Below are 26,080 nucleotides of genomic sequence, written 5' to 3'. Positions count from 1 at the left end.
CCCGTCTGAGCCCACGGCGTCGGGGTTAGAATGTCTGCGTGTACAGAACGTAGGCGGGTAAATAGTGCATGAGTCGACCACGGGTGGAGCAGACGACTGGGTGGGGGCGTTGGTATGATAACACGCGTGTCAACTCCGTGATTCCTCTGACATGATGCGATCTGAAGCCGTGGACTCTGGTGGACTCTGAGAGCCTCTGCTGTAGTCTAAGAACTGGAAAGAGCAGAAATGTGCAAACATGGCATACTGAGGGTGTGTGTGTGTGTGGGGGGGGGTACGAGGAGGTCAGAACAAGGATTTCTCATACTACCAAGTAAGATTCAGGATATCTGGGCCTCTGCTGGATCAGTTTTGCTTCACTTGTGAGTCCTCTTAACTTTTAAGGAGCTGGGATGTGGCTTTAAGGCAACGTGGCGTTGACATCAGCTTCTTTGTCATTTAAATGTAACCTGATTTACTCTGTGGTACCAGATCACCAACTTTTACAATATATCAGACACACATATGACGGTTTAAACCTCCTCCTCCTCTCATATGGAGCCCAGAAATACTTCCTGTCTGCCCACGGGTTTTTCTTGACCTTCATTTTTCCAAAACACGGTTTTCCCAGACAATATTTCCAAGATGTGACGCATGGAATGTGTACGTCTGAACCCCGATGGCTAAAAATACAGTGGTTAGGGTTGGCTGAGGTCTCCTCCATACAGCCCACTCCTCCTCCTCCTCCTCATCTTCCTCATCCTACCAGCGTTGGACATCCAGGCCGTCAGACTGCAGTCCTATCTATGTCTGACGATCCTTAACCTGCATGTTTTTATTCTTATTCTTTATTCTAATGATGCTGTTTCAGGGGGAATAATCCATTAATTTCTGTTGTGGGAAAATATTCCCTCCATTTTGTATAAATTAAATTCTTTATTCAAATCACTGAGGTTGAGACGTGCTTGAATGAATCACTTTACAATCAGCATAACGCCGATGGAATCACAACCGCCGCTTGGGCCGACTGACAGCCCGTCTCCCTGCTCTGGAGGGGCTTTAAAATGCATGTTTGCGTCTGTGACCTTTCCTCAGCAGAATATTTCTCCCCTCTAATTCCAATGGGGCGGGGCGCGGCAGACGGAGATGGAGTTTGACAGGCGTACACTCTCCGTCTCTGCTCCCATCGATCCAGAGGAATACACCGGGGCGCTCTGTTAAATAAAGACGCGATTGGCTGCTCACGCCTCGCAGGACGTCTGAGAGTCAGAAAGTCACGCTTTCACACATGGAGGTGGAGGTTTTCAAGCCTCCTCTGTTTCAGACGTCTCCTCTAGTACCCCGCATCCGTCAACTTGAATCACATGTTCTCTTCCTCCGCTCTCTTCATCACATTCCTGTTTACTCACATACTGAGCGGCTGACCAGCGCTGGGAAAGGTTGACAAGGGGTCAGAGTAGCAAACTAAACACATTTAGCAGACCTTCATCCCTCTCTCCTCCCCTCCTCCGCCTCTCATTTCTCATTGAATGTTTATCCCTCCTTCGTCTCTTCGGAGGAGTGTCCATCAACATCTGGAGAAGCAGGACAGCTCGGCGACAACAGGAGCTTATTCCCTCCCCCGATCTCCCTCCCCCTCCTCTCTCTCTCTCTCTCTCTCTCTCTCTCTCGCTCTAGTGCTCCGTATCTGTGCTCGCTGTAGTGGAAGTCAGATCGCACAGAGAGGAGATGTTGGCAGCTGAATGTGGAATGAGGATTATTATCAGGCTTGTCAAGGAGAACCATGGCAGCATCTTCTCCTCCTCCCTCATCACTCTCTCCCCTTTTTAAAGTGAATATCTGAGCGAGCATCAGCTGCCGAAGAGGTTTTTTTTCTTTTCGCCAGAGGATTCCTTGGGACCGCTCTCCAGCACCTGGTCCGGCGATCGGCGAGGGGTTAAGTGTTGTATCTATTGAAAGGGGGGGCATTTGAAGGTTTTTGTGATGACGGAGATCCTGGATGTAAACCTGAACTCGGTGTGTGAGCGTTTGGAGCAGCACTGCTGCGTGGACCAGAACCAGCACAATCTGTCCAGCCAGCCTCAGACGCCCGTGCTCAAGAGACACTCCAATACCGGGGCCAAACTCTGGGGCCGCGTCCGCAGCAAGCTGCTCAGGCAAAAGGTCTGTGGGTGACGTCTGCACACAAAATCTGTGTTCCCACTGATCTATCTCTACTCCCTATTCATCACTCTGTCACCTCCATCTGTTCACTCGCTGCGTCTGTCTCCGTGCGCCTTTCTTCCAGTGCAGAGTTGACCGTTCTTATCTGACGGGTCTGTTGGCTGCATCAGAGGCAGCGATGTAGGGACAAAGTGTCACACCAGGGGCTGGAATTGTTTTTATCCTCTTCAAAATGTTATCTTTTATTAAACTACAAGCTATTGAAACAAGTATTTTTTTTAAAATTCAGGCTTATGACATCATTGCGAACAGGTGAGTTAAAGCATTTCCTGGTGTTAATGTTCTCATGTAACAGCATGTATGCAGGTTTAACACCTACATTGACGTGGAATGCTAACGCTTTTATCGGAAGGACAAAATTCACCATTTACAAACTACTGTTTTGATGTATGACATATTTAACATATTGTGTCAGTGGTGACCTCCATATTTATTTAACATATTTCTCCAGTTCTAATATTTAAAGCCTCTAAATAGGAGTTAATTGTATTTCCAACTAAATTGCTGTTTGTGAGTCGTTCGAGTGTTGTATTAGCGCCCTCTGCTGGTAGGTTGATGTACTGTTTGCTGGCTGAGCGAATTGACTTCATGGCGTCTTGAACACATTCCGCTAATGAACCGTCTCATTGTTTCAGATAGCCTGTAAAGTACTCTCACCATCACGTCGTGTTGATCGAGTTTTGATCGAATATTCCATAACTAATAATCAGCTATCGAAGTGTTTCTTTGGGTTTTATATGTATGTATGCATTTTCACTCAAAGGCAGCAACTGATTGGGTTAATCAATGTAAACTAACTATATTTTTTAGCTGGAATTTTTTTTTAGCAAAAATGCGATGAACCCTCTGGAGATGGTTGTATTTGCTGTTAAAGTGTCAAGATTTGTTCACAAAAGATCATTCTGACCTCTAGTTTAACCCTTCAGGTGGGACTGAATGACCCTTATGTTCAGGGCTCTGTTGGGTGAACACACACACACACACGTCTGGTATGGTATGGATCCAGAGTGTGTTCAGCGTCGTGACTCACGTGTGGGAGAATGAAAACTCCTTTTTTTTCTTTCTCCAAATTCTTTCTGTATGTAAAGATTCTGTTGCGATTCTGCACACTCAGCTAAAATTGTGTTAGCGTATGTTTATTCAGCACCTCTCATCTTCATCGCGGAGGCACCGCCAGCGATTTCAGCTGCAATTTGTGTGCATAATAAACAGGATGAGGACAAAGAATCCAAGGTGAGAGACATCTTGACCTTTGGTTCATTGCTTTCCATTATTCAACAGACGCCTGAGTTATGCAGAGGGGGATAAAACAGGAATTACACACTAAGCCCAGGCTTAACCGTTGCTGACCAATGGTCCTGCATTGACGGATGCGTCTTCTGTCTGCACACGCTTAATGTCAAGTGGCGTGATCACAGTGGTTTCTGTATGCCATTGCTGTCCAACTTCTGGTTTCCAGTTTCTTTCTCTCTCTCTCTTTGTGGACCCCCCCCCCCCCATCACCAAAGAGCTGAGAAGTCCCATTCATCCTTTCATTCCTTTTCAACACCCAGTTTCATGAGTGAACTTGTGTTGAAGTTTTATCCCAGCTCTGACGCCTTTCGATCTTATCAGCTCTGGCACAATTCTCCCTTTCTTGCCCCTCATTTCTGCATTTCTGCCCCTGCATGAGAGGCGATCTTGTTCCTGTTATTGATCTTTACCGGCCCAGAGTTAATATAGTTTTCTCATCACATACAGGCCTCTTTTAATAAAAACACTCAGACAGTATTTCCTTTCAGTATTTCTCTCTAATCTGCGTATTTGTTTTAATAATTCCAGCTGCTGTGTTCAAGTAGAAGGTGATGAAACTGCTTGTTTTAAGCTCGAATTCGGTTTCACCTGTGTTAAAAATAATACAGAGCAGAGAAAGCAGACTTTATTCCTCTTGGTTTGCGTCAGGCGAGCGTCGTCTTATTTACAGGCTGTCGACAGGAATGTGGATGTGAGAGGAGGCGGGAAGGTGAGGAGGCACACCGGGGGGAATTATACTCCTTCAGCCTAAAGCGACACATAATTAAGACACAGTGTGATGAGACGGGAGGCTGGCGGGGGACACTAATTGGACCGGGGCCAGACGTAATTTATGGTATGCGAACAAATGATGATAAAGCTGTTACCCGGCTGTCAGTCTGGCTTTGCGGCTCTGCGTTTAACATCGTGTTCTTTTTGAGGATGACCTGTTTTATTTTTTTTATGGAGTCACAGTCAGCTTAGCGGTGCAGAACAATGGAGCCGGCTTAGCCGTTGAGGAGAATCTGATCCAACCATTATCATCCCACCTCTCACCCTCACTGCATTTTATGCAGAATTATTCTCTCCAATATAAGGATGTTGATTAGTGCAGATGAGATATTAGGGTTTCATCTCTCCTGCCTGTCTAAAATGCCAACCCGTCTCCTAATGGCCTTTTATATAGACCACATAAATCTCCGTCTGTCCCGACCGGAGGGCATAGCCCTTTATTGGCCCCAATCCTGTGTGCTGGATGGTTAATGATCTCCAGGAGGGGACTGGCAGGTCACTAAAGCATCCTCAGGTTGATACCCCCTTCCACCCCCGACTGGGACGACTCCTGCCCCATCAACGCCTCCAGGCGGGCGCTAAGCTATGGGTGGCTTTAATTTCAGCGAGTGCCAACAGGGCATTAATCATGTAATTAAGTTGTAAGAGTTAATAGATGGGGAGGGGAGGGGGAGTTACTGGTGGGTACATCACACAGTTTAATGGTGGTCCAGGTGGTGGCGACGGCTGATGATTGCAACGAACGGATGTGAAAGTTGTCCTTGCTAGAATTAAACCAAAACAGGAATCCAAGTCACTGAAAAACTGTTTTACATCTTCCTCCCAAGACCTGCTTCAAAAATATAGGTTTGTGTTACTAAATCAAGCCCCCCCCCCATAAAGGCAGACAAGCTCCACATCAGAGACGATTCATCTGAGACAAACATGAGGCTCCATCAGAGGACTAAAAATGTGCCTCTGATCCCAGCCTGTTGATAGCATGGCTGCTGCCGCGCAACACATCCGCTGGGTTAGTGTGTTACAAAAGCAGCGATGGCTGCTGCGGTTTCGCGATGTGGCTTTCATCAAAAGATCTGGAATGTGATGGAATCACAAAACAATGACAACAATATAAGGAATCACATCAGTGTGTTTGTTCAAATAAGATTTAGAGCATTAAAGGAGCCCCCCCTCCCCCCTCTGTTTCTCTCCTTGGAGGTGGAGGATAAGTCATGGTTCCCGTAAGAGAATCACACACTGCCCCGTAGAGATGCAAGACCACTCTGCAAATCACAGCCCTCTACCGCATGAAAACTCTCTCCCATTGGCTCAAACTCTCAAGTTATAGAAGAAGGCAACATGGCAACCAAGTGGAAGACCTCACATGGCCGTGATGACATCAGCAGCTGTAGATAGAAGAGCCTCCCTCTCACATGTAAACATTACGCTGACGTGGTTCACTCGTCTAACTAAAAATAGCCTTTATGAAGCAAATTCATCACAGCGCGATGTGTTAGCCGGATTTTAAAAAAAAAAAGGTTCAAACAAAGCACGAGCCTTTCCTGACGTCAGAGCAACGCTCTCATTAAAGGACTAATGAAGTGCTTTCTGCAGCTGAATGAATATTTAATCAGCCGGAGAGCGGCGTTTGATAACTGCAATGAAACACAAAGGAGAAATTAAAACGGAAAGTCATTAATTTAGCATATCAAAAAGATCAAGTGTTGAATGTCGACGCCAAGCCTGCATTAAATCTGCAGTACGGCAACGATGGGCTAATTAAGTGTGTGGGGATTTAATTAGAAAAGGCTTTCCAACATGATTTCATTGCCTGTTTTACACATTTACTTTTGCCCTTTTAGAACAAACTTGCAAAAATAGTTTTGTCTTGCATAATCAGCATTAGATCGTTAGGAAATCTGTGCTAACAAGTGTTCAAACCTATGCGCCCCAAATGGTTTCATGGAATTTACATGCAGGAATCATTTTGCACACAGAAAGCCTGAAATAAAAATGATATTATTGTGTGTGTGAGTGACCAAACAGGACCCTGGTTGGACAAAGCTGTGTGATCTAGAGGGCCTCCAGTGGCCTGCAGGCCTTGCTGTCAGTCTTAGGAGCGTTGCTCACGTGTCCCACGCTGCCGGAGGAGGGGAGGATTATGGCCGGAGAGCGGGGGGAAAGCTGCAGCCAGTTCCCGTAGTGTAGTGGTTATCACGTTCGCCTAACACGCGAAAGGTCCTCGGTTCGAAACCGGGCGGGAACAGCTGTTGTTTTGGTTGTTTGCTTTTAAATGTGAACAAGCTGTACAGTATTTTCCGCACTATAAGGCGCACCTAAAAGCCTTTAATTTTCTCGAAAACCGATGGTGCGCCTTATAATCCAGTTCGCTTTATGATCCAGTGCGCCTTATAGTGCGGAAACTGCCATCAGTTTCACCATGCAGGAGCCCCTCATGGTGATCTATAAAGTAATAGAAGGGTTAGGTTTCTGTTATCTGTAAAAAAAAAAAAAAAAAAAAGATCATATGACATAACAGCATGATGATCTGTTTAGTTCAGCCTGCAGATCATTCTGCATGAATATGTTCATTCTGAGCGAATCCTGGTTCTCCGCTGTCTGCTTCTACCTTTGAAGATAAGATTCTTGGCCCTGATATTTCTACCTGCTTGACCGGTGACCAATCAGAGGGCAGGGAAAAAAAAGCTGCTGAGGTCAACTGTTGTTTGTTTCACCTGTGTGTGTGTGTGTGTGTGTGTGTGTGTGTGTGTGTGTGTGTGTGTGTGTGTGTGTGTGTGTGTGTGTGTGTGTGTGTGTGTGTGTGTCAGGTTTAGCAGGTCAGTCACAGGGTAAGGTGAATGAGCAGCTCAGACCTGAAGTTTAGCAGAGCTGCTGTGCTCTGTCCTACAAACACAGATGAAAACACACATACACACATACATACACACACATTATATATTTCTTTCCTTATAAGGAAAAGGCTTGTGCCCCACATGGAATGTGCACAAATCTGTGTGTTCACCAGCTCACCAGAGACAGAGTATTTCTGGCCTCTCCTCAGTCACACATCCCTCAGAACTCATCACTCCTCTAAAGAGTTTAGCCACCGTCCTAATCAGAACCATATCAGCCCGAGGACGTCTCTAAAAAACCCCACAAGACTCTGGCTTTTGTCATTCCTGCAAGAATGTGTTTGCTCAAAACTCCTGTCAAGCATTCTTAGGAACGGAAGCTGGTCGTTGGACTCTTTGTCCTATTCTTTATCTTCTTGTATTGTCTGTATCTGTGTTGTACTTTGAATCTTAATAAACAATGTTTGGCCACCTTTAGACCATTCAGACAAGCTTTATTTCTTTATTTTAATGTGTAAAACTCAAATCCAGGCTACTTTACCTTTGCTTCTCTTGTCCTTCTTTCCATTTGGTCCCTCAGCGAAACTGTTTGCAGCTCATTATCCAGGAGAGGAAAAAATGTTCTTCTCTAAGTATTTTAATTATTAAAAAAATGAACCCAGTGGAGGATTCGGTTTCAAAAGGGGGTCAGCGAGTGTAACTGCTGGCTATAAATGTTCCTCTTTGTTTTTACAACCCCATTGCAGTGCATTCATTTTTAATCAGCATTTTTTGGAAATTAGCAGAGGCAAATACGGAGGAACTAGGTGGGAGCGTCGGTGTGTTTTCAGTCAATCTGCTTCCAGGGGTTCCAGAAGGCGTCGGGGGGTGACTTCTTGGCAGTAGCTGTGTAAAGACCTCTGATTTACCCGTCCCTTGTCTCAAACCCAAACCCTGCTGGGAAAATCGTGCTTTAACGATGATAGGAACGCGTGAAACTCGTGCCAAATGGCCTTTTTACGAGGTAATGAAATACGCTCACTGAGAACTTTTTAATGGCTGCAGCCTAATGCTGACAGTCAGAGACGTGTGCTGCCCTTGAGCTCACCCAACAGCCATTATTTTCCTTTAAGTTGAGCTCATCGCCGCGCCGCCTTGTGATGACATCACCGTGTTGAGCGGCGGCGCTCAGGCAGCCTATAAAAAAGGCATTAGATATTTGCGGCCTCTCACGGCAAAGTCTCCAAGAGGCTACAGACACGAGGCAACAAGCCGCCATCTAACGTGTCCCAAGGCATCATGGGACATTAGTGGGGAAGCCTCAGACTTTGTAGACACCCAGGGGGCCTGTGTGGGAAAAACAATGGAATTTCTTTTGTCTAAAGCAGACTGGGAATACGTGGCGTTGAAACTGGAGCAAATAGATAGTAAAAAGTTCCCTCTTCTCACCTTTGGACCATTGGCCGTGACATTCTGGTGCCTGCCGGTGGCGTTGACTTTACAGACTGGGAGGGGGCGGAGAAATGTCAGCCAGTTCCTGTAGTGTAGTGGTTATCACATTCGCCTAACACGCGGAGGGGTCCTCGGTTCGAAACCGGGCGGGAACATCGGGGAAGGTGTCTGTTTTACCTGTGGGATTTTAACTGTTTGATTTATGAAATGCCCCCCCCCCACAATAGATATTTTCAAGATACGATTGTTAAAGAGTTAACCACAGTTAAAGAGGAAAACTATTCTGATGAGTCCTTCGGGTTGTAAAACCCATTAACTCGTACGAACGGTTTTCTTCAGGCAGTGACTGTTTGTCGTCGTGACTTTTGAATGCTGACAGTTATCTGATGACTTTCTGAAGCAGAGACGTTTCGCAGCACAGATGAAGTCATTGTGTCCTTGTTTGGTCAGAATCAGAACTCTTATCAGCCTGTGACTGTTTTTTTGTGTCTCTGTTGTGTCTCTCAGCTGGATCCTCAGACGGTGCAATCCAAGAACTGGCACATGGACGTCATAGAGATGAACGGGGTGAGACTCTGAAAGGACTTCCTGCTCAGATTAAGAGCTGTTAGGTTGAACTACATGTATTGTCCTGAGATCTTATCTTCATTAAAGGGGATCATAGAATTTTGCTTTGTCAACTACACAGTGTACCGCCCTGCATCTCTTCAGGATTTCAGATTGACATGAAGTTAATTTTTTTTTGTCTTCTGATGTACGCATATATGTAAACTTTACAATAACCTCATATTTCTGAGACTAAATCTAAACAAAAATACAACAAAGTCATTCTAGAGAGTCCAAGAGATCAATTCTGGCTTCCTGAGGGAATGCAGTTTACTCCAGCTGTGTTGTTTGTTGGTCCTCAGATCAAAGTGGAATTCTCCATGAAGTTTACAAGTCGGGACCTCAGCTTGAAGAGGACGCCGTCCAAAAAACAGAGCGGGGTATTTGGAGTCAAAATCAACGTTGTGACCAAGTGAGTACAGTATGTTCCCGTTATCGATGCCAGAATGTGATGATGTTGCCCTAAAGCTCAGGATTAAGATTTCATGCATGTTTGGTGATTTGTATGTGGTCCAGTTTGAAGGTCCACAGGGGTTAATCATTGTAATAAACGATTAGGAACGCTTCGTGAGCGTAACCGCTGTCGGTGTCTGCAGGCGCGAGCGCTCCAAGGTGCCTTACATCGTCCGCCAGTGCATTGAGGAGGTGGAGAAGAGGGGGATCGACGAAGTGGGAATCTACCGGATCTCAGGGGTGGCCACCGACATCCAGGCCCTCAAAACAGCATTCGACACCAGTGAGTGCTCCTCGCTGTCTCCCATCATCTCAACTGGAGAACATCCAAGGCTGCAGAGCACCGGTTTACACGTCTGACAGACGTGAATCATTGTGATTACAATTCTAGCTGATAGTTTGGGGGACCGAAAGCCAGCAATCCCTCCTGTCAAATTATATAACACACGGTCAGTCTTCAAAGTGTTTACCTGTGTGTCCCTGGATACGTCATGCATCTGTAAAGGCTGTTTGTTTGGCGTGTCTGCAGCCCAGGAATCTGTGTAATTGAAGCCTTGGCTGTAACGTTGTGTGGGAAATGGGTTTGGACAGATGAGCAGCAGCAGATGTGTGTTCCGTGTTGCATAAGAGTCTCTCTGCACCGCTCACAGCTGCTTTTACTTCACCAGGATCCCACCCGGCAGAGCCTAGCATCACTTTGCATCTAGTTTTTATACATAGAACTAAGGGCACCTGCATCCTTCTCCATTTGGATGCAGGGGTTATTAATAGGGGGTGATTAATGGGTGGCATCATTCCTGGAGTAGGGAGAGGGCAGCTGTGTTGTTGTGGATCTTCAACACGTTTTCTCATCTCCTCTGCAGATACCAAAGACATCCTGATGATGCTGAGCGACATGGACATCAACGCCATCGCGGGAACGCTGAAGCTTTACTTCAGGGAGCTGCCGGAGCCTCTGCTCACAGACCGCCTCTACCCTGCCTTCATGGAAGGCATCGGTAGGTCTGTGGTGTCCGTGCCACTAGGGGGCGCTCTCAGGGTTTCACACGACAGTTCATTTCTGACTGTAATCATACCTGACGTTGTTTACCCCTCCCTCTCGCAGCGCTCTCAGACCCGGCAGCGAAGGAGAACTGCATGATGCACCTCCTGCGCTCGCTGCCCGACCCCAGCCTCATGACCTTCCTCACTCTGCTTGAGCACCTCAAACGGTAAGCGATTGTTTCGATCAGCTGACCTGTAAACCCCTCCTTCCGTGACTGACGGGTGTGTTTTTTGTACCTGCAGGGTGGCGGAGAAGGAGCCAATCAACAAGATGTCCCTCCATAACCTGGCCACCGTGTTCGGCCCCACCCTCCTCAGGCCATCAGAGTCAGAGAGCACGAAAGGACAGCATATAACCTCCGCCTCTGACATCTGGTCACATGACGTCATGGCACAGGTCGGTTTTGGTGAAAAAACAGGGGAAAGCAGTTGAAATTGTATTTTGTTCTTTTGAACACATGAACTGTTTGTCCCTCTGGATCTGAACACAAAAAAAACCCAAGTAGATTCCAGTTTCATCTGGATTAATTTTATTCCCACGTCTCCATGTGACCCGTGTCACCGCGTTCTACTCTCTCAGCTGTTTTTAGGCTGCAGGCCATCCGTTTCTCCTCTGCACAAATGTCTTTTCTTGGCAGAGTAAACAGCATCTAGAGTAAATCATCATAAATAGGCCATGATGCAGATGAAGGAGGCTCCACTCATTACAATGAAGCCCAGTGTTTGTCTTGCAGCTTATTTGAATTTGAAATGTTTACTGCATAAATATACAGCATGTCAAGCACCGAAGACAGATGGTTCTGAATATGATGTCGCCTGGGGGGCGGGGGGGGGGCGGCGTGGCAGACGTGTCCACCTTCATTTAGATAGAAAAACCCAGATATCAATATTTTTAAGGAAGATTATTAGTCGTAAAATACATATTTCCCTTTCACTTCCTGTCTTGACACACTGCACTTCATTCCTGGTGAGCTTCTGGTAACATCACGCAGAAGCCAATCAAAAATAATCTTCCAGATGTATGTCTGCCTAGTGAAACCGATTAGGGGTTGAGATTAATCCCTGAGCCTCGCGGGAGGAAATGTCTTCCCTGATATCACGTCGTCTCCAGCTCCTAATGGCACCGCTGTGATTTGAACCCGAGCCAAGACGTTTTCTCCCATCGGAATCAGCTCTTTTAGCTGAAATTGGGGGTCATGCTCGTACATCCATCACATCTGTCATCCTGTTTGTTGCCATCACAACCAATCAGGATGTCTGACTCAGATGTGTGACTGCTGTTGCTTGGATACCAGTTAATTGGAGAAATACGGCGCTCTGAGCTGAGAAGGCTGTTTCCAGAAATGCCTGTGAAAAACAAAACAGAAGTTAATGTTTAGTTTTAGTTTGTATTATACGGTGTGTATTTCAAGCTTAAGGCCTACTTGTGTGAAACCATATTTAAAACGAGCCAATCAGTGACTCCAATAGTTAGATTCCTGTCTCTGACATCCAAATTAAAAACAGTAGAAATTAAGAAACTGATTTGTAATCAGATTTACATTGTGTGTGTGTGCGTGTGCGTGCGCACGCCTGTGTGTGTGTGTATATACCAACTATACATACAGTATACACACAACCTTAATCCCTCATTAGGGTTAATGCGTTCCAGGGACACCCGCACAAAACAAAATTCCGCAATATAGCGACAAACTATTTTTTTTATTATTTACGGTAATATAAACATTTATGAACCCTCCCCATACTGATATTAAACCACTTTATATCTGTATTACCTTTTCCCACACTCTTATTGACTGTTTAAAACACTTTTGGATTGAAGATCAGTCGCAGGAGGAACCGTGTCAGCAGCTGTCAGCCAATAGAGTGCGAGTACGCTATCACGTGATTACCTACTAAAAATCTGCGATGTAGTGGAGCTGTACATCTTGAAGCGCGAATAAGCGGGGGATTACTGTTTATGCATTAATGTTGTAACTATATAAACTGCTAAGTCGGCATTCTTCACTGTGAACAGATGAAGGCTGAAGGTGATGCAGACGACTCACCAGCCTGTTTCTCTTCTCCTCAGGTTCAGGTGCTGCTCTATTACCTGCAGCATCCTCCCATCTCCTTTGCTGAACTGAAGCGCAACACGCTCTACTTCTCCACTGACGTTTAACCTCCCCCCACGCCCCCCTCCTCCCCGGCCGCCTCCCCCAGGCCTTCATCCGGAGAGGACAGGGCCAGAGACTCTCTTCACAACTCGGTCTGTCTCTACTGTACAGCCCCGATACCCCCACATCCCTCCTGTCTACACTCTCCCGCAACCCCCCCCCTCCCTCACCACCACCACCACCACCACCAACTCCCTTCCCACTGTCCTAAGAAGAGATGGAGCCGAGGTGAGGAAAGGAGACGCTTTCGGTCGACTGGTAGTCCTGGCCTGTTTGTTATGCTGCCTCCCGCCGACTAGACCACGTCTGGGACCACAGTGGGAACATGTTGGTGGGGGGCGGTGAGGGGGTTCAGAGGCCACAGCCTGGTGCGGTGACGGAGGCTCTCTTCCGTGTGTGTCGTGGTATCATCGTGAACCCCGTCCAGACGCTGGTCCGACGCAGCGAAGTCTTCAAGCTTCGTTTTCCTCCTCAGAGGCATTCCAGAAAAAGGCATTTTCATGTTTAATTATTCCGTTCAGCAGTTGTTGGTCTTTTTTTTTTTCTTTTGCTGTCAATTTGGCTTCTTGCATGTGTGTGGTGGAGGTAGCCGGGTTGCATGAGTGACTTGAGTGTGTGTTTAAGGGACTATGAGAACTTGTGAGGTTTGTAAGTGGCTGGGAAGCCGTTGGATTTGATGGCTGCTGGTGTTTAAGTACTGACTTACAAGAGAGGCCTGCCCTCCCCAGTGAGTCTTGGCCAAATTAGCCCTATTTATTTTGAATATATATAATATGTGTGCCTGTACAGTTCTGTGCAACTAGAGAAATGCTCTAATGAGTCTGTTTTTTGAAGTTTATTCAGGTAGTGATGTTATTTTTAGTCTAATTTCCTCATTCACTATGTCCATGGTTGGTAAGCTGTACTGAAAAGATCTCAATAAAGTCTGCCAATCACTTTCAAATCACTTTGTAAAAGAGAACGGGCACTTTGAGGGTTGGGGAATAAAACACAATGAACAGAATATTTAGCTTCTTTTTTTCCCCTTTCTGTTTCATTCCAGGCCTGTTAAAAGTGTCTTACTGCACCAGTATAATCTTAGGATGGTTTGTGTAGTTGCCCTCATTGCATGTTCAGCTTGTCAATCAAACCAGGCTGGGTAACACAAAGGTGGGTCGTCTCTGCTGCGCCCTCGCCGTCTCTGCTCTGTACAAAAGCCGACCTTTCTGTTATCAAGCCTGAGGCATATCTTGAAATTCTGTAAGCACTGCTAGATGAGTACTATTTGATATTTTTAATATAAGATTGAAATAAAATCAAAAAATGTTTGAGGAAATTTTTCATTATACTGTAATATTGAGGCTAAATGTTAATGTGAACCCCCCCCCCCCTTTTTTTTTTAGTAAAATAAAATTTACAAAACAACTTTCACTTTGTGTGTCTGTGTGTTGACATGTAAAAATTGTTATGTTGGAAAGTATAGTTTCTCCGTTACAAATACATTTAACATACATAGTATTTGCATCATTAATACCTTTACTTATCGGACCTATTGCAAAGACACACTAATTACTTCTGTTCTCATTAAGTTTAGTTTTATTAAATTCACTTAACATTTATTTTGTAAAACTCAGTTAAGTAAGTCCACTCCTCAAATATAAATCCTCGTGCATTGTGCCAGAGCTTTTGATACCTTGTCCCTGGCGGTCAATTAATGCTTCGATCATTTTCTATATTTTATGCGATCAATTTTAAATACCAATTTATTTTAGGAATTCAGTTAAACCCGATATGTGGAGGTATTTAATGTGGGCACACAAACCTGCCCAATTCTGCAGCGTCAAGCTTGACTATGTAGTAGCACAGAATATTCTGTAAAATGTCTTTAACATTGATTATTACATGTTTAATATTTAATAAAAGTAATGAGGTAATAAATTACATATTCATATTAAATACAAAGACATGAATAAGAAAAAGTGAGATCAAGAATACTGATAATTATATGAATTATAAATTACGCATTTGATCAATTATAAGTATTTTGAAATGGGTTTTTCACAAGTTTTTCTCAACAATTAGCTTTTCGGAAGATATTCTTTAGACTGGAAAATGGGGGTTCGTCACATCTGGAGTAAACCAAACATTACATTCCACAAAAAGAATAAACCTCCGGTCTGTCATGGAGGTGGCAGTGTGACGTTGTGTGGATGCTCTGCTGCATCTATGACATACACAAGAAAATAGAAGCAATCAGAGGCGCATCAAATTCTTGGAGCAAAAATGTGACTTTATTTGGGTTTGAATGGAAACATCTTCCACAGATGCATACAGCTCGATAGAGGCTCAAGGCCTCAACAGCTTCCTCTAAAGTGAATTGGTTCACCGGAAAATAGAAAAAAGATTAGAATCATGATACAGATTGGCTCAATTTGATGCAGAATTAAAACTACTATAAAGAAGGTGATTAACAATTTTGTTGTCAGATTTTAATAATCCTGAATGCAAAAAATATATAAAATATGTTGCTGTGGGTTCATCACAGACTGTACTACAACTAGAACAGCAATAAATCTGGATCTGATCTGAGATGCTGCTTCACACTGAAGGGGGTTATTTTATTGCACGTTCAACAGAGAAGCAAATCCACGGCGTACACTTTCCTGAGGTTCTTTATGTCCAAAAGACAAAAGTAACTGACTGTGTCATTCATCACTTCATATTGACAGAAACCTCTCAAATCAGTCGCCCCCCCAGTGTTTAAACGTATAAACATCCACACGGGGCCAATCCAGACGTTTATCCTTTCTTCTTATCCACAGAATCACTTGTTTGAGATTCACCGCAAATAGTATTCGATGGCCGCAGAGAAAGCAGCGAAGCCTCCACATCCCAGCACCCCAGCCTTCAGACCAGCTGACAAAAGAATAGCAATGAAAAGTAAAGAAATGTACAATATTGAGTTTACAAAAAAAAAAAAGCAAATATAGCAGGTTACAAACCTCGAAATCCAATGGCTCCCCCGGTTACACATCCGCTGTATACTGCATTCTTCCAGTCCGACTTTCCTCTGTGCTACAAATGAAAAACAGCCACAAAGTTAGAGACACAAGTTGGAGGAAAGTAATGGAAAATATCTGAAGCTAGGTTACTGTATTAAATCTGATCTGTAATCTGTTGGATTAGGGATTTAGCAAACTATATACAAACAAACCTCATTTTACAACGTTAGCGGGTTCCAGGATATGCGACAGAAGTAAAAAAACGACGTTATGTTAACTTGCCTCCATGCTACACCGAAAATAGTAAACTTAAGTGAAATGACATAAACTTGATTTTTATTGAAAAATGACGTATAAACGAAAACGAATTCACTCAAAATGACCTGAACTGACCTGTATTTTATTTCGTTATTTGTTATTTTTATTTCCTGTCATTGTTTCTGGTAATTGAGAGAACAGTGCATTCATATTTAGAGTAGTATTGACATTTAAATGTCATCAAATGGCGATTACAGATTAAAATTTAATAGATAACAATTTACAAAAAAATTCTGCTTACAAACAACCTCTCGGAACCAATTGTGATTGCAGGTTGAGGATACCTGTATATAATCTACCTTTACTGCACTTACGTAGATTCATGTTTCCAGACACAGCCAGGCGGTGAACACTAGATGGCGCTACAAGACCAGTTTGAAGAGGTTAAGCAATCAGGATTCTCATCCACCTTGAGATTCCTGTTCCCTCTAATTTACACCGCATAACATAAACTTTATTTTTTAGGGTGCTATCCTAAAAAATACCACCCCACCTACTGTCACCCCACTTTGAAGCAACATTTTTAACTGTAATCAACTGTAATTAACAATACATTATTTTGTCCATTCCCTTTTCGCGACAGAGATCAATGGACATTATCTCTTTACTCATGTATTCTATTGTCTCCAGCTCCTATCACAGGTTTTGTTCAGTGACTTTCTCTTTTTAACAATTCACTGTTATTCTCTACCAGGGATTCCCAAAGTGTGGTGCGCGAGCTGCCGCTAGGGGGTGCGCGAGTGTAATGGCAGCTGAACACCTTGAAGTACATAAATAATTAAATAAATAATTTAAACACTTTTTAATGGAGGATTAACAGCTTGAATAGTTAAAGTCTTTCACGTAAATCATTTGTAATTTTCAACTAAAAAACGTTTTGGGAAAATTTTAAATTAAAAAAAAAAAAAACCCAAAATGCACTTGGCTTTCTCCTAGCTACGTGCTAGCTTGTTGTGATAGCAACAAAAATAAAATGCCGAAATGCATAACTGGTTGTAAACGGCCAGTCTGTCCAGTATTAAATCTGTGAGAACTGAAAGAGGACAGGATACATACATACACAACTGAGAGCTGTGCAGTCTACCAGGCTGAAGAAATCGAGCAGGAAAAAGAGAATGATGATGACGAGACAGAGGAAACTGAAAATGAGGAGCACAGAACATAGAAAACTCACCCGGACACTTCATCGGGAGAATGGGGTAAAGAACACAATGAGACTCGTACTCGAAAGAGAAAATATGATGTTGAACTTGGGCCTATGTTATTTTGATTCTTTGTGGCAGAGTAACATATTTGTTACCATTTAATAACTGTTACAGTTTGTTAAATAGGCCTATTTGTTACATAGTAATAACTACTGTTCATCACTCATCTGTAGTGACGCTCGGTAACCGTTTTGACTTCAAATATTATTATTGTCATTTTTATATTGTTACTATTATTCTCCCCACCGTTTCTAAAGTGAGAGATCATTAGGCCCATTATTGCACAATCTATTCTGTGTTAACGGGAGCCTATATTATTAAACTTGATACCTATATGGCTATAAAGACTACGCCTTTTCTTTCCTTTTTTTCATGTTTCGGGCATTGGGGGTGGGTCAGCTAAGTTGGGAGGTAGAAGTGGGTGCACGGCCTGAAAAGTTTGGGAACCGCTGCTCTACATATCACTTAAAATCACTTTCACACAATGACAGTAATTTATTTGCTAGATTGTAGAGAATTCATCATTCATCAAAAGAAGTGTCACCTACTGATTCAATAATGCACTCTGTGCAGGAGAACATGGCGCCCACAATGGCAAAGTTCTTGGCGTAGGACATCCCCCTCTGGCCCATGTCTCTGAGGACTTCTCTCGCCGTAGGAGTCCTCAGGGGGTCTTTGGGGTCAACGCCAACATTGGTATCAATGCCAGCTGTGAAAACACCAAACGCTCCTCCAAGGACAAACCCTGTGAAAGACACCAACATGAACTTCTGCAAAAAGCATCACAAAAAATACTGTATATACATGATAGAAGAGTGCTGAAAGAAGAAAGATTTTTATGTGGAATTATGGTAGAGTTTACCAAACCCAATTTTTTCCAAATTATTTTAGTCAGATTAACAGCACAATAACTAAAGATTAGATATTCAGTTGGCCTGAATTTCTTAATCCTTGAATCGATTCTCCAAACCTTTCACTTATCGGCCAGGCCAGGGATTTCAAAATAAAAGTTCCGTTCTTGAATCTTGTCAGTTTGCTCGTCTATGTCATGTTGCGCCAAATGCGTTTATAAATTGACAATAAAAATTAAAACAGCTTATTCTTGTTGTGTCACAATCTGAAATCATTGTCCTACAATAATTATTGGTTTGTGACTCCGTGGAAGTACGAATGTAATTTGCCCGCAAATGTCTCTATTTAATTGTTTTTTGTGATCCAGCACCACCCTGAAAAATTTTCATCGCATCTTCCTGAACCCGTGCAGTTCCAAGATATTATGTTGGGGTCATTGCTCACCTCCCACACAGGCCAGAACCGCCTTGAAGGTACAACTCTCCATCCCCCTCTCGATCATCTTCTGCTCGTCGCTTTTGTGAGCAGCCGGCAGTCCACCCATAATAGCTGGGTTCAGGTCCTTAATGGGCTTCTTGTCCCCGATGAGATGCTCCAGAATCATACTGTACTGCAATCCTGCGCTGTCCATTCCCGGTTTTACCGTTTCAGAGCCAGCAGTACTCGCATCACTCGTGGAGGCAGCCATGTTTGTCAATGACGGCGTTTTACGTAGGTATAGTCTTCGACGGGTTTGAGCAGATTCGTTAAATTTTTAATGTGACTTGCATTCACGATTGAGAAACATAATAACGAAAAAAATAACAATGTATAAATAGCTTTACTGTATAAAACTTTCCATGTATGTATTATTTATTTTTCCTGCTGCACAAACGAATCAACTGATTCGGGCGCTTCCTATCCTGGCCAGAGGCCAGTAATACTACATTTCCCAAAAGCCATTGCTCACACTGCGCCAAACTCGTCTCGCGCGCTCCACCTACCGGCGCGAGCCGCGCAGGACGGCAGTGGCACTTCCATGATGTCTCGCGCGCGTGAGGTGGCAGCAGCAGCAGCAGCAGCAGCATCCTGACCGACCAACGGCCGCACAGCCGCATTATAGAACAGGTGAGAATAAGCTAGCGGCAAATACTCGTCTATGTCGGAAAGTATACGGAATTTTTCGCATTTTTAAAATCAAATTGTTGCGTTAAAATGTGTTAACTTTACCGTCAACGCCTCCCTGCTGTCGCTTAACGACGTTGTCAGAGAAAGTGGCACGTCATCGGTTGATCCGTCCAGTCGGCGTTGACGCGAAACTGACTTTGATCCCAAGCGAGTTGTCGTGTTTGTCGTCCGTTTCTTTATTCAATCGTGACTTTTGCTGTGTTGAATTCTGATACAAAAACGCATCTCCTCAAATTGTCAGAGGACAGGTTGCTTCCGCGCTAACTGGAGGTTGTCGCCGTGTTATTATTCACTCTTCGTGTTATCATTTCACGGAGTCATTCCCCGTGAATTATTCATTTCCACAGGATTCTTGCTCCGTCAGGGCTCAACGTCTCCTTCAGGAGCATCATTCCGTCTCGGCTCAGGATGTGTGTCATGTTTAAACTGAACACTATATTCAATCTTTCTCTTGTCAATATTTAGTTAATTTTTTTTTTCTGTAAATCTTAATCAATTTTAAAATCTAAATGAGGCTCCAAAACCATCCACGTATAATTAAAATCAAGGTTTGTTGCCGTGAAAGTATTTACATGTACACGGTGTAAAGTATTATATTCTGATAGAAAACCACCTCAAATTCTCAGCACAAATAAAAACAACAGATCTTAAGTCTCCTGAACGACAATCCCAAACTAAAGTTCTTATAATAATTTACATCTTAGCTGTATTTCTGGTTTCCTTGTGATTTTATGTAATTTGTTCCCAATGGCAGGTTGTGTTTGGAACCTTTTCATTGTTAGCCATTTGTTTCAGCAGCCATTTGTTCCTCATTAGATCTATGCCATGTGAGGAAGTTAAACAAAGCCTGTTGTGTTTGGCAGAGGTACTTGTCAGCATTTGTTGTTCATGTCTTTAATTGGTCCTTAAATGCTCCATTACAGCAAACCATCCTGACTAAGCTTTTTGTGAGTAAACCTTCACTTGCCACGTAACATCTGCTTGTACATCAGTGAGCTCCTCAGACATCAGATTGTTGGTTGCCATGGGGATGTTTTAATAGTATTCCATTCCTTTTTTTGTTTATGGCTTGCTGTGCACCATGACTGGCTACCTCAGTAATGAAAACAGGGAAAATGAGGTTGTGTAATATCCTAACTGCAAAGCTTATAGTCTTAAATCTATGGGAGGAGGCCAGCCTGGCAGTGGAAAGCATCTCTATTCTTATAATGTCAGCTCTCACTTTTTTCTGTTCTGTTTGATTATGCCAAAAGAAAGGAGATTTCAGATGCGACCATTGCACCAGTAGTTATAAGGCGGTCAACGTAAGTGCTGTTTGTAAGTAATTACAACTTTTGTTCCTCTCATGGTTAACCATCCAAGAAAGCGAAATATTTAGAAACCTGCCTTTGACTTCTGGACTGTGTTAGGATCGCTCTGTGTTTACCATGGCACCAGATTGTGGAGGCTGGATTGTGTCAATGTAATGATTTGCAGTCGTTTCAATGAATAGGTAGTAAAGTATTATTGACATTTCCAGCTGTTGTGAAGAGCTGTTTCTGCATTTCTTATCTCTCTTGCAAAAAAGTGAAATTATATCATCAATCTAGCAAGAATGAATGGAACTGGCTTGTTGTTTGATTTTGTCGTTGATGCAGTTAGAACTCATTCTCACCTGGACTCTTGCTTCTCTTGCCCTTGAAGAGTCTCGAGCGGTGAATCTCTCCTGTTCGTCCTATCTCTTCTTCATTCTCTGGTTGACTCATTATCGAGGCAGTTCCTGTCATTGGCTTGCTATTTATAGCCCAGTGTATTGTGAGTAGTGCCCGGGTCGGCTGTCTAGCAGTGGTAAGATTTGTTTTGAGGCAGAACATGATACCTGGTAATTTCCTTGCTTGCTCACTCATTATTGACGATGAAATGAATTTCACAAGTTCCTGATCTCCTCTCATTGCTCTGATTGTCTCTTGGATTCACTTTTGATAAGTACTTGCGGAGGGGAGTTGTGAGTAGATCATTAGACACAGCACTGGACTCTTTCATCCATATGCTTTAAGTGGTATTGCATGAGAACAGTTAGGATGGAGTGACCTTGTCCAGAAGGGTGTTAAGCAAAAGCTGCAATGAAGTCGTCCTCTCTGTTTGATGTCTCACTGCTGTTGTGAGCAGACACAGAATTCTGCAGATGCTGAATTCATTGCCTGGTTTCTCTCTATGGAAGAAGGTTCCTCCTTTACATTAACTCTAAGACTTCAGTCTGGGTCTCACACCGTCAGAAATGGGGTGCACACTTTTCAAACCCCAACTTAACTTTGGTTTTGTCAGCACAGATGGGTTGTTTTGTATCGGTATATAAATCCTCTGTGTGTTGTTTATGAAATGCGTTAATAGTCAAATGCAATGTTCTGAGGATGGACACATGTAAACCCATTTCAAGTCCCTTGGAAATTTAATAGATTATGGAAAAACCAGAGGCTGCCTGTGTGGTCTGGTGATTCTGGTGCTCCAACCCACAGAGGTGACCTGGCTTTGAATCATGCAGCTCACTTTTTGATTACTTGTTTTGTTTTGCTTTTTCCTTAGAATCAAGGATTTTCACTAAAAGACTTGCAAATGAGAATAGAATGAGGTCAACACGTATGAGGTTGCAAGTCATCCTCTTACTACTCTTTTTTTTTTTAAATCTATACATCCATCCATTTTCTTTGAGGGCAAGATAGCCATAATTGTCTCGGCTACAACCTCTTTTCTGCTTTGCAGGTTGCGGGTGCTGCTGAATCCTATCCCTGCTGACAACGGGCGAAGAGGTGAGGTATGCTCTGGATGCATTATCAGCTTTTTTTCTGATATATATATTAGACAAAAAGATGGTGACAAGTTGGTTGTAGCTGCAACACCATAGTAGGTTTTGAAGCCAGGTCTGGTTGGAACAACATGTCCTTTATCATCGTGGAGGCACTTTAATTGAGGAGATAAGAGAAGACGGAGTGATAGGAGTAAGATCTGGCCTGGCATTTAGTCCACAAGTTCAATGAGGAGAAGCAGAACTTACCCAGGATGCAGCTATTTTTGTGTAATATTTTGAAAATCATTGCTTCATCCTCCAAGTTATCTTCCCCAGTTTCTAAAACGTGATTGGCCAAAAAGGCCAGTTTGAAGCTGTTTTTTGTTTGGAGAGGCTGTGCATCTTTCCCCTCTGGGTCGACTTGAAGTTCAGGAAACGGGTCACATTCTTGACAAGTGTTGCAGTCAAACTTCAAAGGGATCCTAGTGTTCCTACAAATGGGTCATCTGGGCCATTTCTGCGGTCAGGCAGAGATATATCTGTTCACATTGTCCCTCATCAAGCAGGAGAAGAGTGTGTCTTGTGATTTTGGTGTGTAAATGCAAATAAGTCACAAGGTTTGATAATATTGAATTATCCCATCCAGGTTAAACAGGACTAGCAAGTTCACAGGCGTGACATTTACGTGCATGTGAAGAGGGTTGTTAAAATGTTTACTCGGCAGTCTGAACTAAGAGCTTCTGATGAGTCTTCATACGTGCTGACCACACCTGCAGTGGTAATTGTGAAGCTCTCGTACAATGAGTCTGTGAGCTGCTGCAAACCTTAGAGGAGCAGAGATGGTTACCTTTTGGTCGGACAGGAATCTACTTTGCTGAACTGACTGTGACGCTCCATTGTGGAAAATCACTGAGCTGTTTGCGGCCATTGGCTTTTTATTCCCTCGCAGTTCTCATGGATGCTATGCAAGTGTTTCTATGGAATCCGCCCACTCGCTGTACATGCAGCCAGACAGGCAGACAGGAAAGCAGCTGATGTATCTACAGCGTGCCTCTGTTTATTGGACCAGAACTTTGACACCACCAGAGCAGGAAGTTGGGCCCTCAAGGGAGCTCTGCTCTGAGAAAGATGAAACTGAGGGTGAAGCAGATGAAAAATGCATGAAAACTATCTTAGCTTCTCCTGCTGGAGGCCTCTAACTCTTTTGATGCTGGAGAGGTGGTCATTTGCTCACAAAAATAAATCACATTTTGTGTTGTTCGTCATACATGATAAAATGAAAAGTCACTTCATCCTTGAAGGGCAATTTTCAGTAATCCTTGACTTTCTGTCAGATTAATCAATATTAAACATAATCAGTTGCCGTCAAGGCATATTGTTCATAACTGTAATCTTAAACTATTTGAATTATTTGTTTGTTTTAACTTTGGAATTTCATAACATTGCCTTACTGGCTTCATATGTTCATATAACTATACATAAAGAATATAGTACAGTTTATTTATGAGTCAAGTTTTGTCTGTTAATTTGTAAAGTAGCAACAAAGACAAGAGTAGTTTAAGTTAAAATAAATATATTACATAAGGAAAATTGCTCAACAGATGCATCTCAGACTATTTTGAGGAAGTTACAATTTTATCTGATGTCTTAATGGGGAAGTAAAGCTTCCAGCGCTAATCTTGGATGTGAACATTCACAGTTAATGAGCCAAAATCCCAAAGTCAGCACTTATTATTCGTGAAAGTTTGGGATCCCCTGCTGTGGCTCCAAACAACCCATTGATCTGTTTTCTACATCAAAGGAAAAGGAAATCACTCGCGCAGAACGTTTCTTGTTGGCCTCTTTCCCGTTTCTTGAACTAAAATGTCCTGATTGAAAAGGAAGCTCATGTTTAATTATGGAAGACCAACACTCATTTACCCATTCATGGGTAAATGGGTAAATATTGTCTTGTGTTCGCATGCATGTCATCTCTACCCATTATATTAAAAACACGATGTCAAACTGTGTGTAGTTTGAGTCTCTGGACTAAAAGTTAAACACCAAGTGAGAGAACAGACTGCCGCACAGACTGCGTCACAGCACGGGACAGACTTATCTGACACTCTTCCTGTTTCTCTTTAACTGAGATGATGACTTTGCACACACCAGACCCAGGTGGTCTACAGATGCTATAGAGCAACAAACATGGTCACACACATCAAAAATATATTTGCCCATACAAGATATTATAGGCAGTGTTATAGAATTAATTATGAATGATGTTAAAGTGATATGGATCTCAGTTTATCATACATGTATGTATAATCATATAAGTAGTCAGTTTTATACAGTACTTACTTGTTCTAGTGTAGATTTAAATGTGCACTTCCCATTGTGTTGTCAGGTAACACACCAAGAGGAGCAATAGCAGGAATAAATTTTAAAAAATCTTGTTTTAAAAGATAGAGTTCTTTTTTTTTAGATCTTGATGGTTGGATTACTTTCTCAGAAAAAGTTATCACAGTAGTCTTATTCTGGACTGTAAGGTTCTTCTGAAGTCTTTTGCCGTAATTGGAGAAATACTGCTGTCCTGTCCTTGTTTTTAATTTATTGTCAAAAGGATTTTGAACAGGCACCATGTGGCCAGCTCTATATAACCACATGGGTCCTAATGAGGCTTTCTGCTGCTGCAGTAGGCTGCTACGTACACAAGATGCAATTATCTGCAGCAGCTCAACAACAGGAAGAAGAGTTACATTTAAAATTAATATTAACATCTGAGCTGAGATCTTGAATTTAGAAATGAAATGCGCTTCAGTATTTAGATCCATCCCGGTTTACATTACTCACTCGACACAGTGAATAAGAACAGTACTGTAATCATGTCTGGACGGTTTAAGGAATGTTTTGTCTTTTCTCAGTGATCACAGAAGAGACAGTATTTTTAGTCAAACACTCTGTGAATTACTGTCACCTCTTATTTTTTCTTTGTGTTTACATTCATCACAACAGCTCTGAACGTTTGTGTGTGTCTGTGTGTCTGTGTGTGTCTGTGTCTGTGTGTGTGTGTGTGTGTGTATGTGTGTGTGTGTGTGTGTGTGTGTGTGTGTGCGTGCGTGCGTGCGCGTGTGTGTGTGTGCGTGTGTGTGTGTGTGTGTAACCCAGTACGTCTTCCAGTGGTTGGAAGGAGGAAAGGAACAGGAGGCAGGTGGCGTTTGGGATCTTCAGTGTGGCTGCTTGTTAATCAGAGGTCTGTTGACTCTGCTTCTTGTGTCACACAATGACAGGAATCATCTGAGAGCCACGTCACCTGGCTAATATCCAGCTATACATTCCCGCCATGTTTCACTTTTCTGTTTTGGCCTTTTTAATACAGCAGGTGTTCTGCAATTTGATGAAACAGATTTTGTTATTGTTTCTTTTGTTTTCAATCATGGCACTTAGAAGTGAGAGAGGCAGAACTAAGCAGTTCTTTCTTGAACACTGATTTGCCCGTGGTGTTAGCCACTACCTGCGTTGCTAGTGACTTGGAGGGCTGTATATTCCAGAACCATCGACCACCAAAGCAACATGATTGCTGAGCAACGGACCAATTTGACAAACTCAAGAAGAAAGAATGGCTCATAAAGGAGGTTTAGGAACTTAAATGTTCAGAGAGGCAGAGAAGATAAATATTTGGGAATGCGTTGTGGATAGGCATGGAACTATTGACCGAATGGGTGTGTGATTACACATTGTAAATTACTTCTAAGTTTTATATCTAAGAAACAATATTGACTCACCAGCCAAATACTGTATATATTCCTGTACAAACTGGGATGATGTATGTAATTACATGTACAGTGTTTAATGATATGCATGTGGAAAACAACATACTATGCTTGGTCTCACTTCACAGGAAGTTGGTACAAGCCAGCCATTGGTTAACTATTTTCAGTCACTCTTCCACCACTGCTGTCACACAACAACTTCCTCCACACTGGCTGCCTACACATAATAGTTTTCACTAGGATTTATCCTTTCT

The 26,080-nt window shown here is 43.0% G+C and overlaps 3 protein-coding genes and 1 non-coding gene across 8 annotated transcripts in view; 3 read left to right on the top strand and 1 right to left on the bottom strand.

Moving 5' to 3' along the window:
• Positions 1–14,197, top strand: part of abr (ABR activator of RhoGEF and GTPase) — an 84,808-nt gene extending 70,611 nt beyond the window's left edge. For all 3 annotated transcript variants that reach the window (XM_068330326.1, XM_068330327.1, XM_068330329.1), the window contains 7 exons: positions 9,036–9,095; positions 9,437–9,546; positions 9,731–9,870; positions 10,451–10,585; positions 10,693–10,798; positions 10,875–11,028; positions 12,703–14,197. In XM_068330326.1, the coding sequence (XP_068186427.1) occupies positions 9,036–9,095; positions 9,437–9,546; positions 9,731–9,870; positions 10,451–10,585; positions 10,693–10,798; positions 10,875–11,028; positions 12,703–12,792 (795 nt within the window). In that variant the 3' untranslated portion in view covers positions 12,793–14,197. The remainder of the gene's footprint in view (positions 1–9,035; positions 9,096–9,436; positions 9,547–9,730; positions 9,871–10,450; positions 10,586–10,692; positions 10,799–10,874; positions 11,029–12,702) is intronic.
• trnav-aac (transfer RNA valine (anticodon AAC)) lies at positions 6,439–6,511 on the top strand. The gene has a single exon. It is a non-coding gene; the product is annotated as a tRNA-Val (tRNA).
• Positions 14,198–14,994: 797 nt separating the features above from the next.
• timm22 (translocase of inner mitochondrial membrane 22 homolog (yeast)) lies at positions 14,995–18,831 on the bottom strand. Its single transcript, XM_068331682.1, has 4 exons — positions 18,588–18,831; positions 17,840–18,036; positions 15,769–15,841; positions 14,995–15,682 (listed from the first exon to the last, which is right to left on the bottom strand). The coding sequence occupies exons 1-4, from the start codon at positions 18,829–18,831 to the stop codon at positions 15,606–15,608; spliced, it is 591 nt and encodes a 196-aa protein (XP_068187783.1). The 3' UTR covers positions 14,995–15,605.
• A 334-nt stretch (positions 18,832–19,165) lies between these two features.
• Positions 19,166–26,080, top strand: part of specc1 (sperm antigen with calponin homology and coiled-coil domains 1) — a 52,347-nt gene continuing 45,432 nt past the window's right edge. The window contains exons 1-2 of one of the 3 annotated variants that reach the window (XM_068331895.1): positions 19,166–19,250; positions 22,050–22,096. The gene's annotated coding sequence lies outside the window, so the exon portion shown is untranslated. Of the gene's footprint in view, positions 19,251–22,049; positions 22,102–26,080 lie in introns of all 3 variants that reach the window. The other 2 variants (XM_068331896.1, XM_068331897.1) reach the window with 2 other exon arrangements.

This window comes from Antennarius striatus, chromosome 13 (genome assembly GCF_040054535.1).
Source record: "Antennarius striatus isolate MH-2024 chromosome 13, ASM4005453v1, whole genome shotgun sequence".
NCBI classification, from domain to species: Eukaryota; Metazoa; Chordata; class Actinopteri; order Lophiiformes; family Antennariidae; genus Antennarius; species Antennarius striatus.
This window is presented reverse-complemented; position numbering and strand designations above follow the sequence as displayed.

Bases quoted from the DNA above. Each gene is read 5' to 3' on its own strand.
- timm22 (XM_068331682.1), bottom strand. From the start codon at position 18,831: ATGGCTGCCTCCACGAGTGATGCGAGTACTGCTGGCTCTGAAACGGTA. The intron at 18,037-18,587 runs GTGAGCAATGAC...TGTCTTTCACAG, and splicing joins GGTTCTGGCCTGTGTGGGAG to GGTTTGTCCTTGGAGGAGCG. The intron at 15,683-15,768 runs GTTTGTAACCTG...TTCTTTTGTCAG, and splicing joins GGGAGCCATTGGATTTCGAG to CTGGTCTGAAGGCTGGGGTG.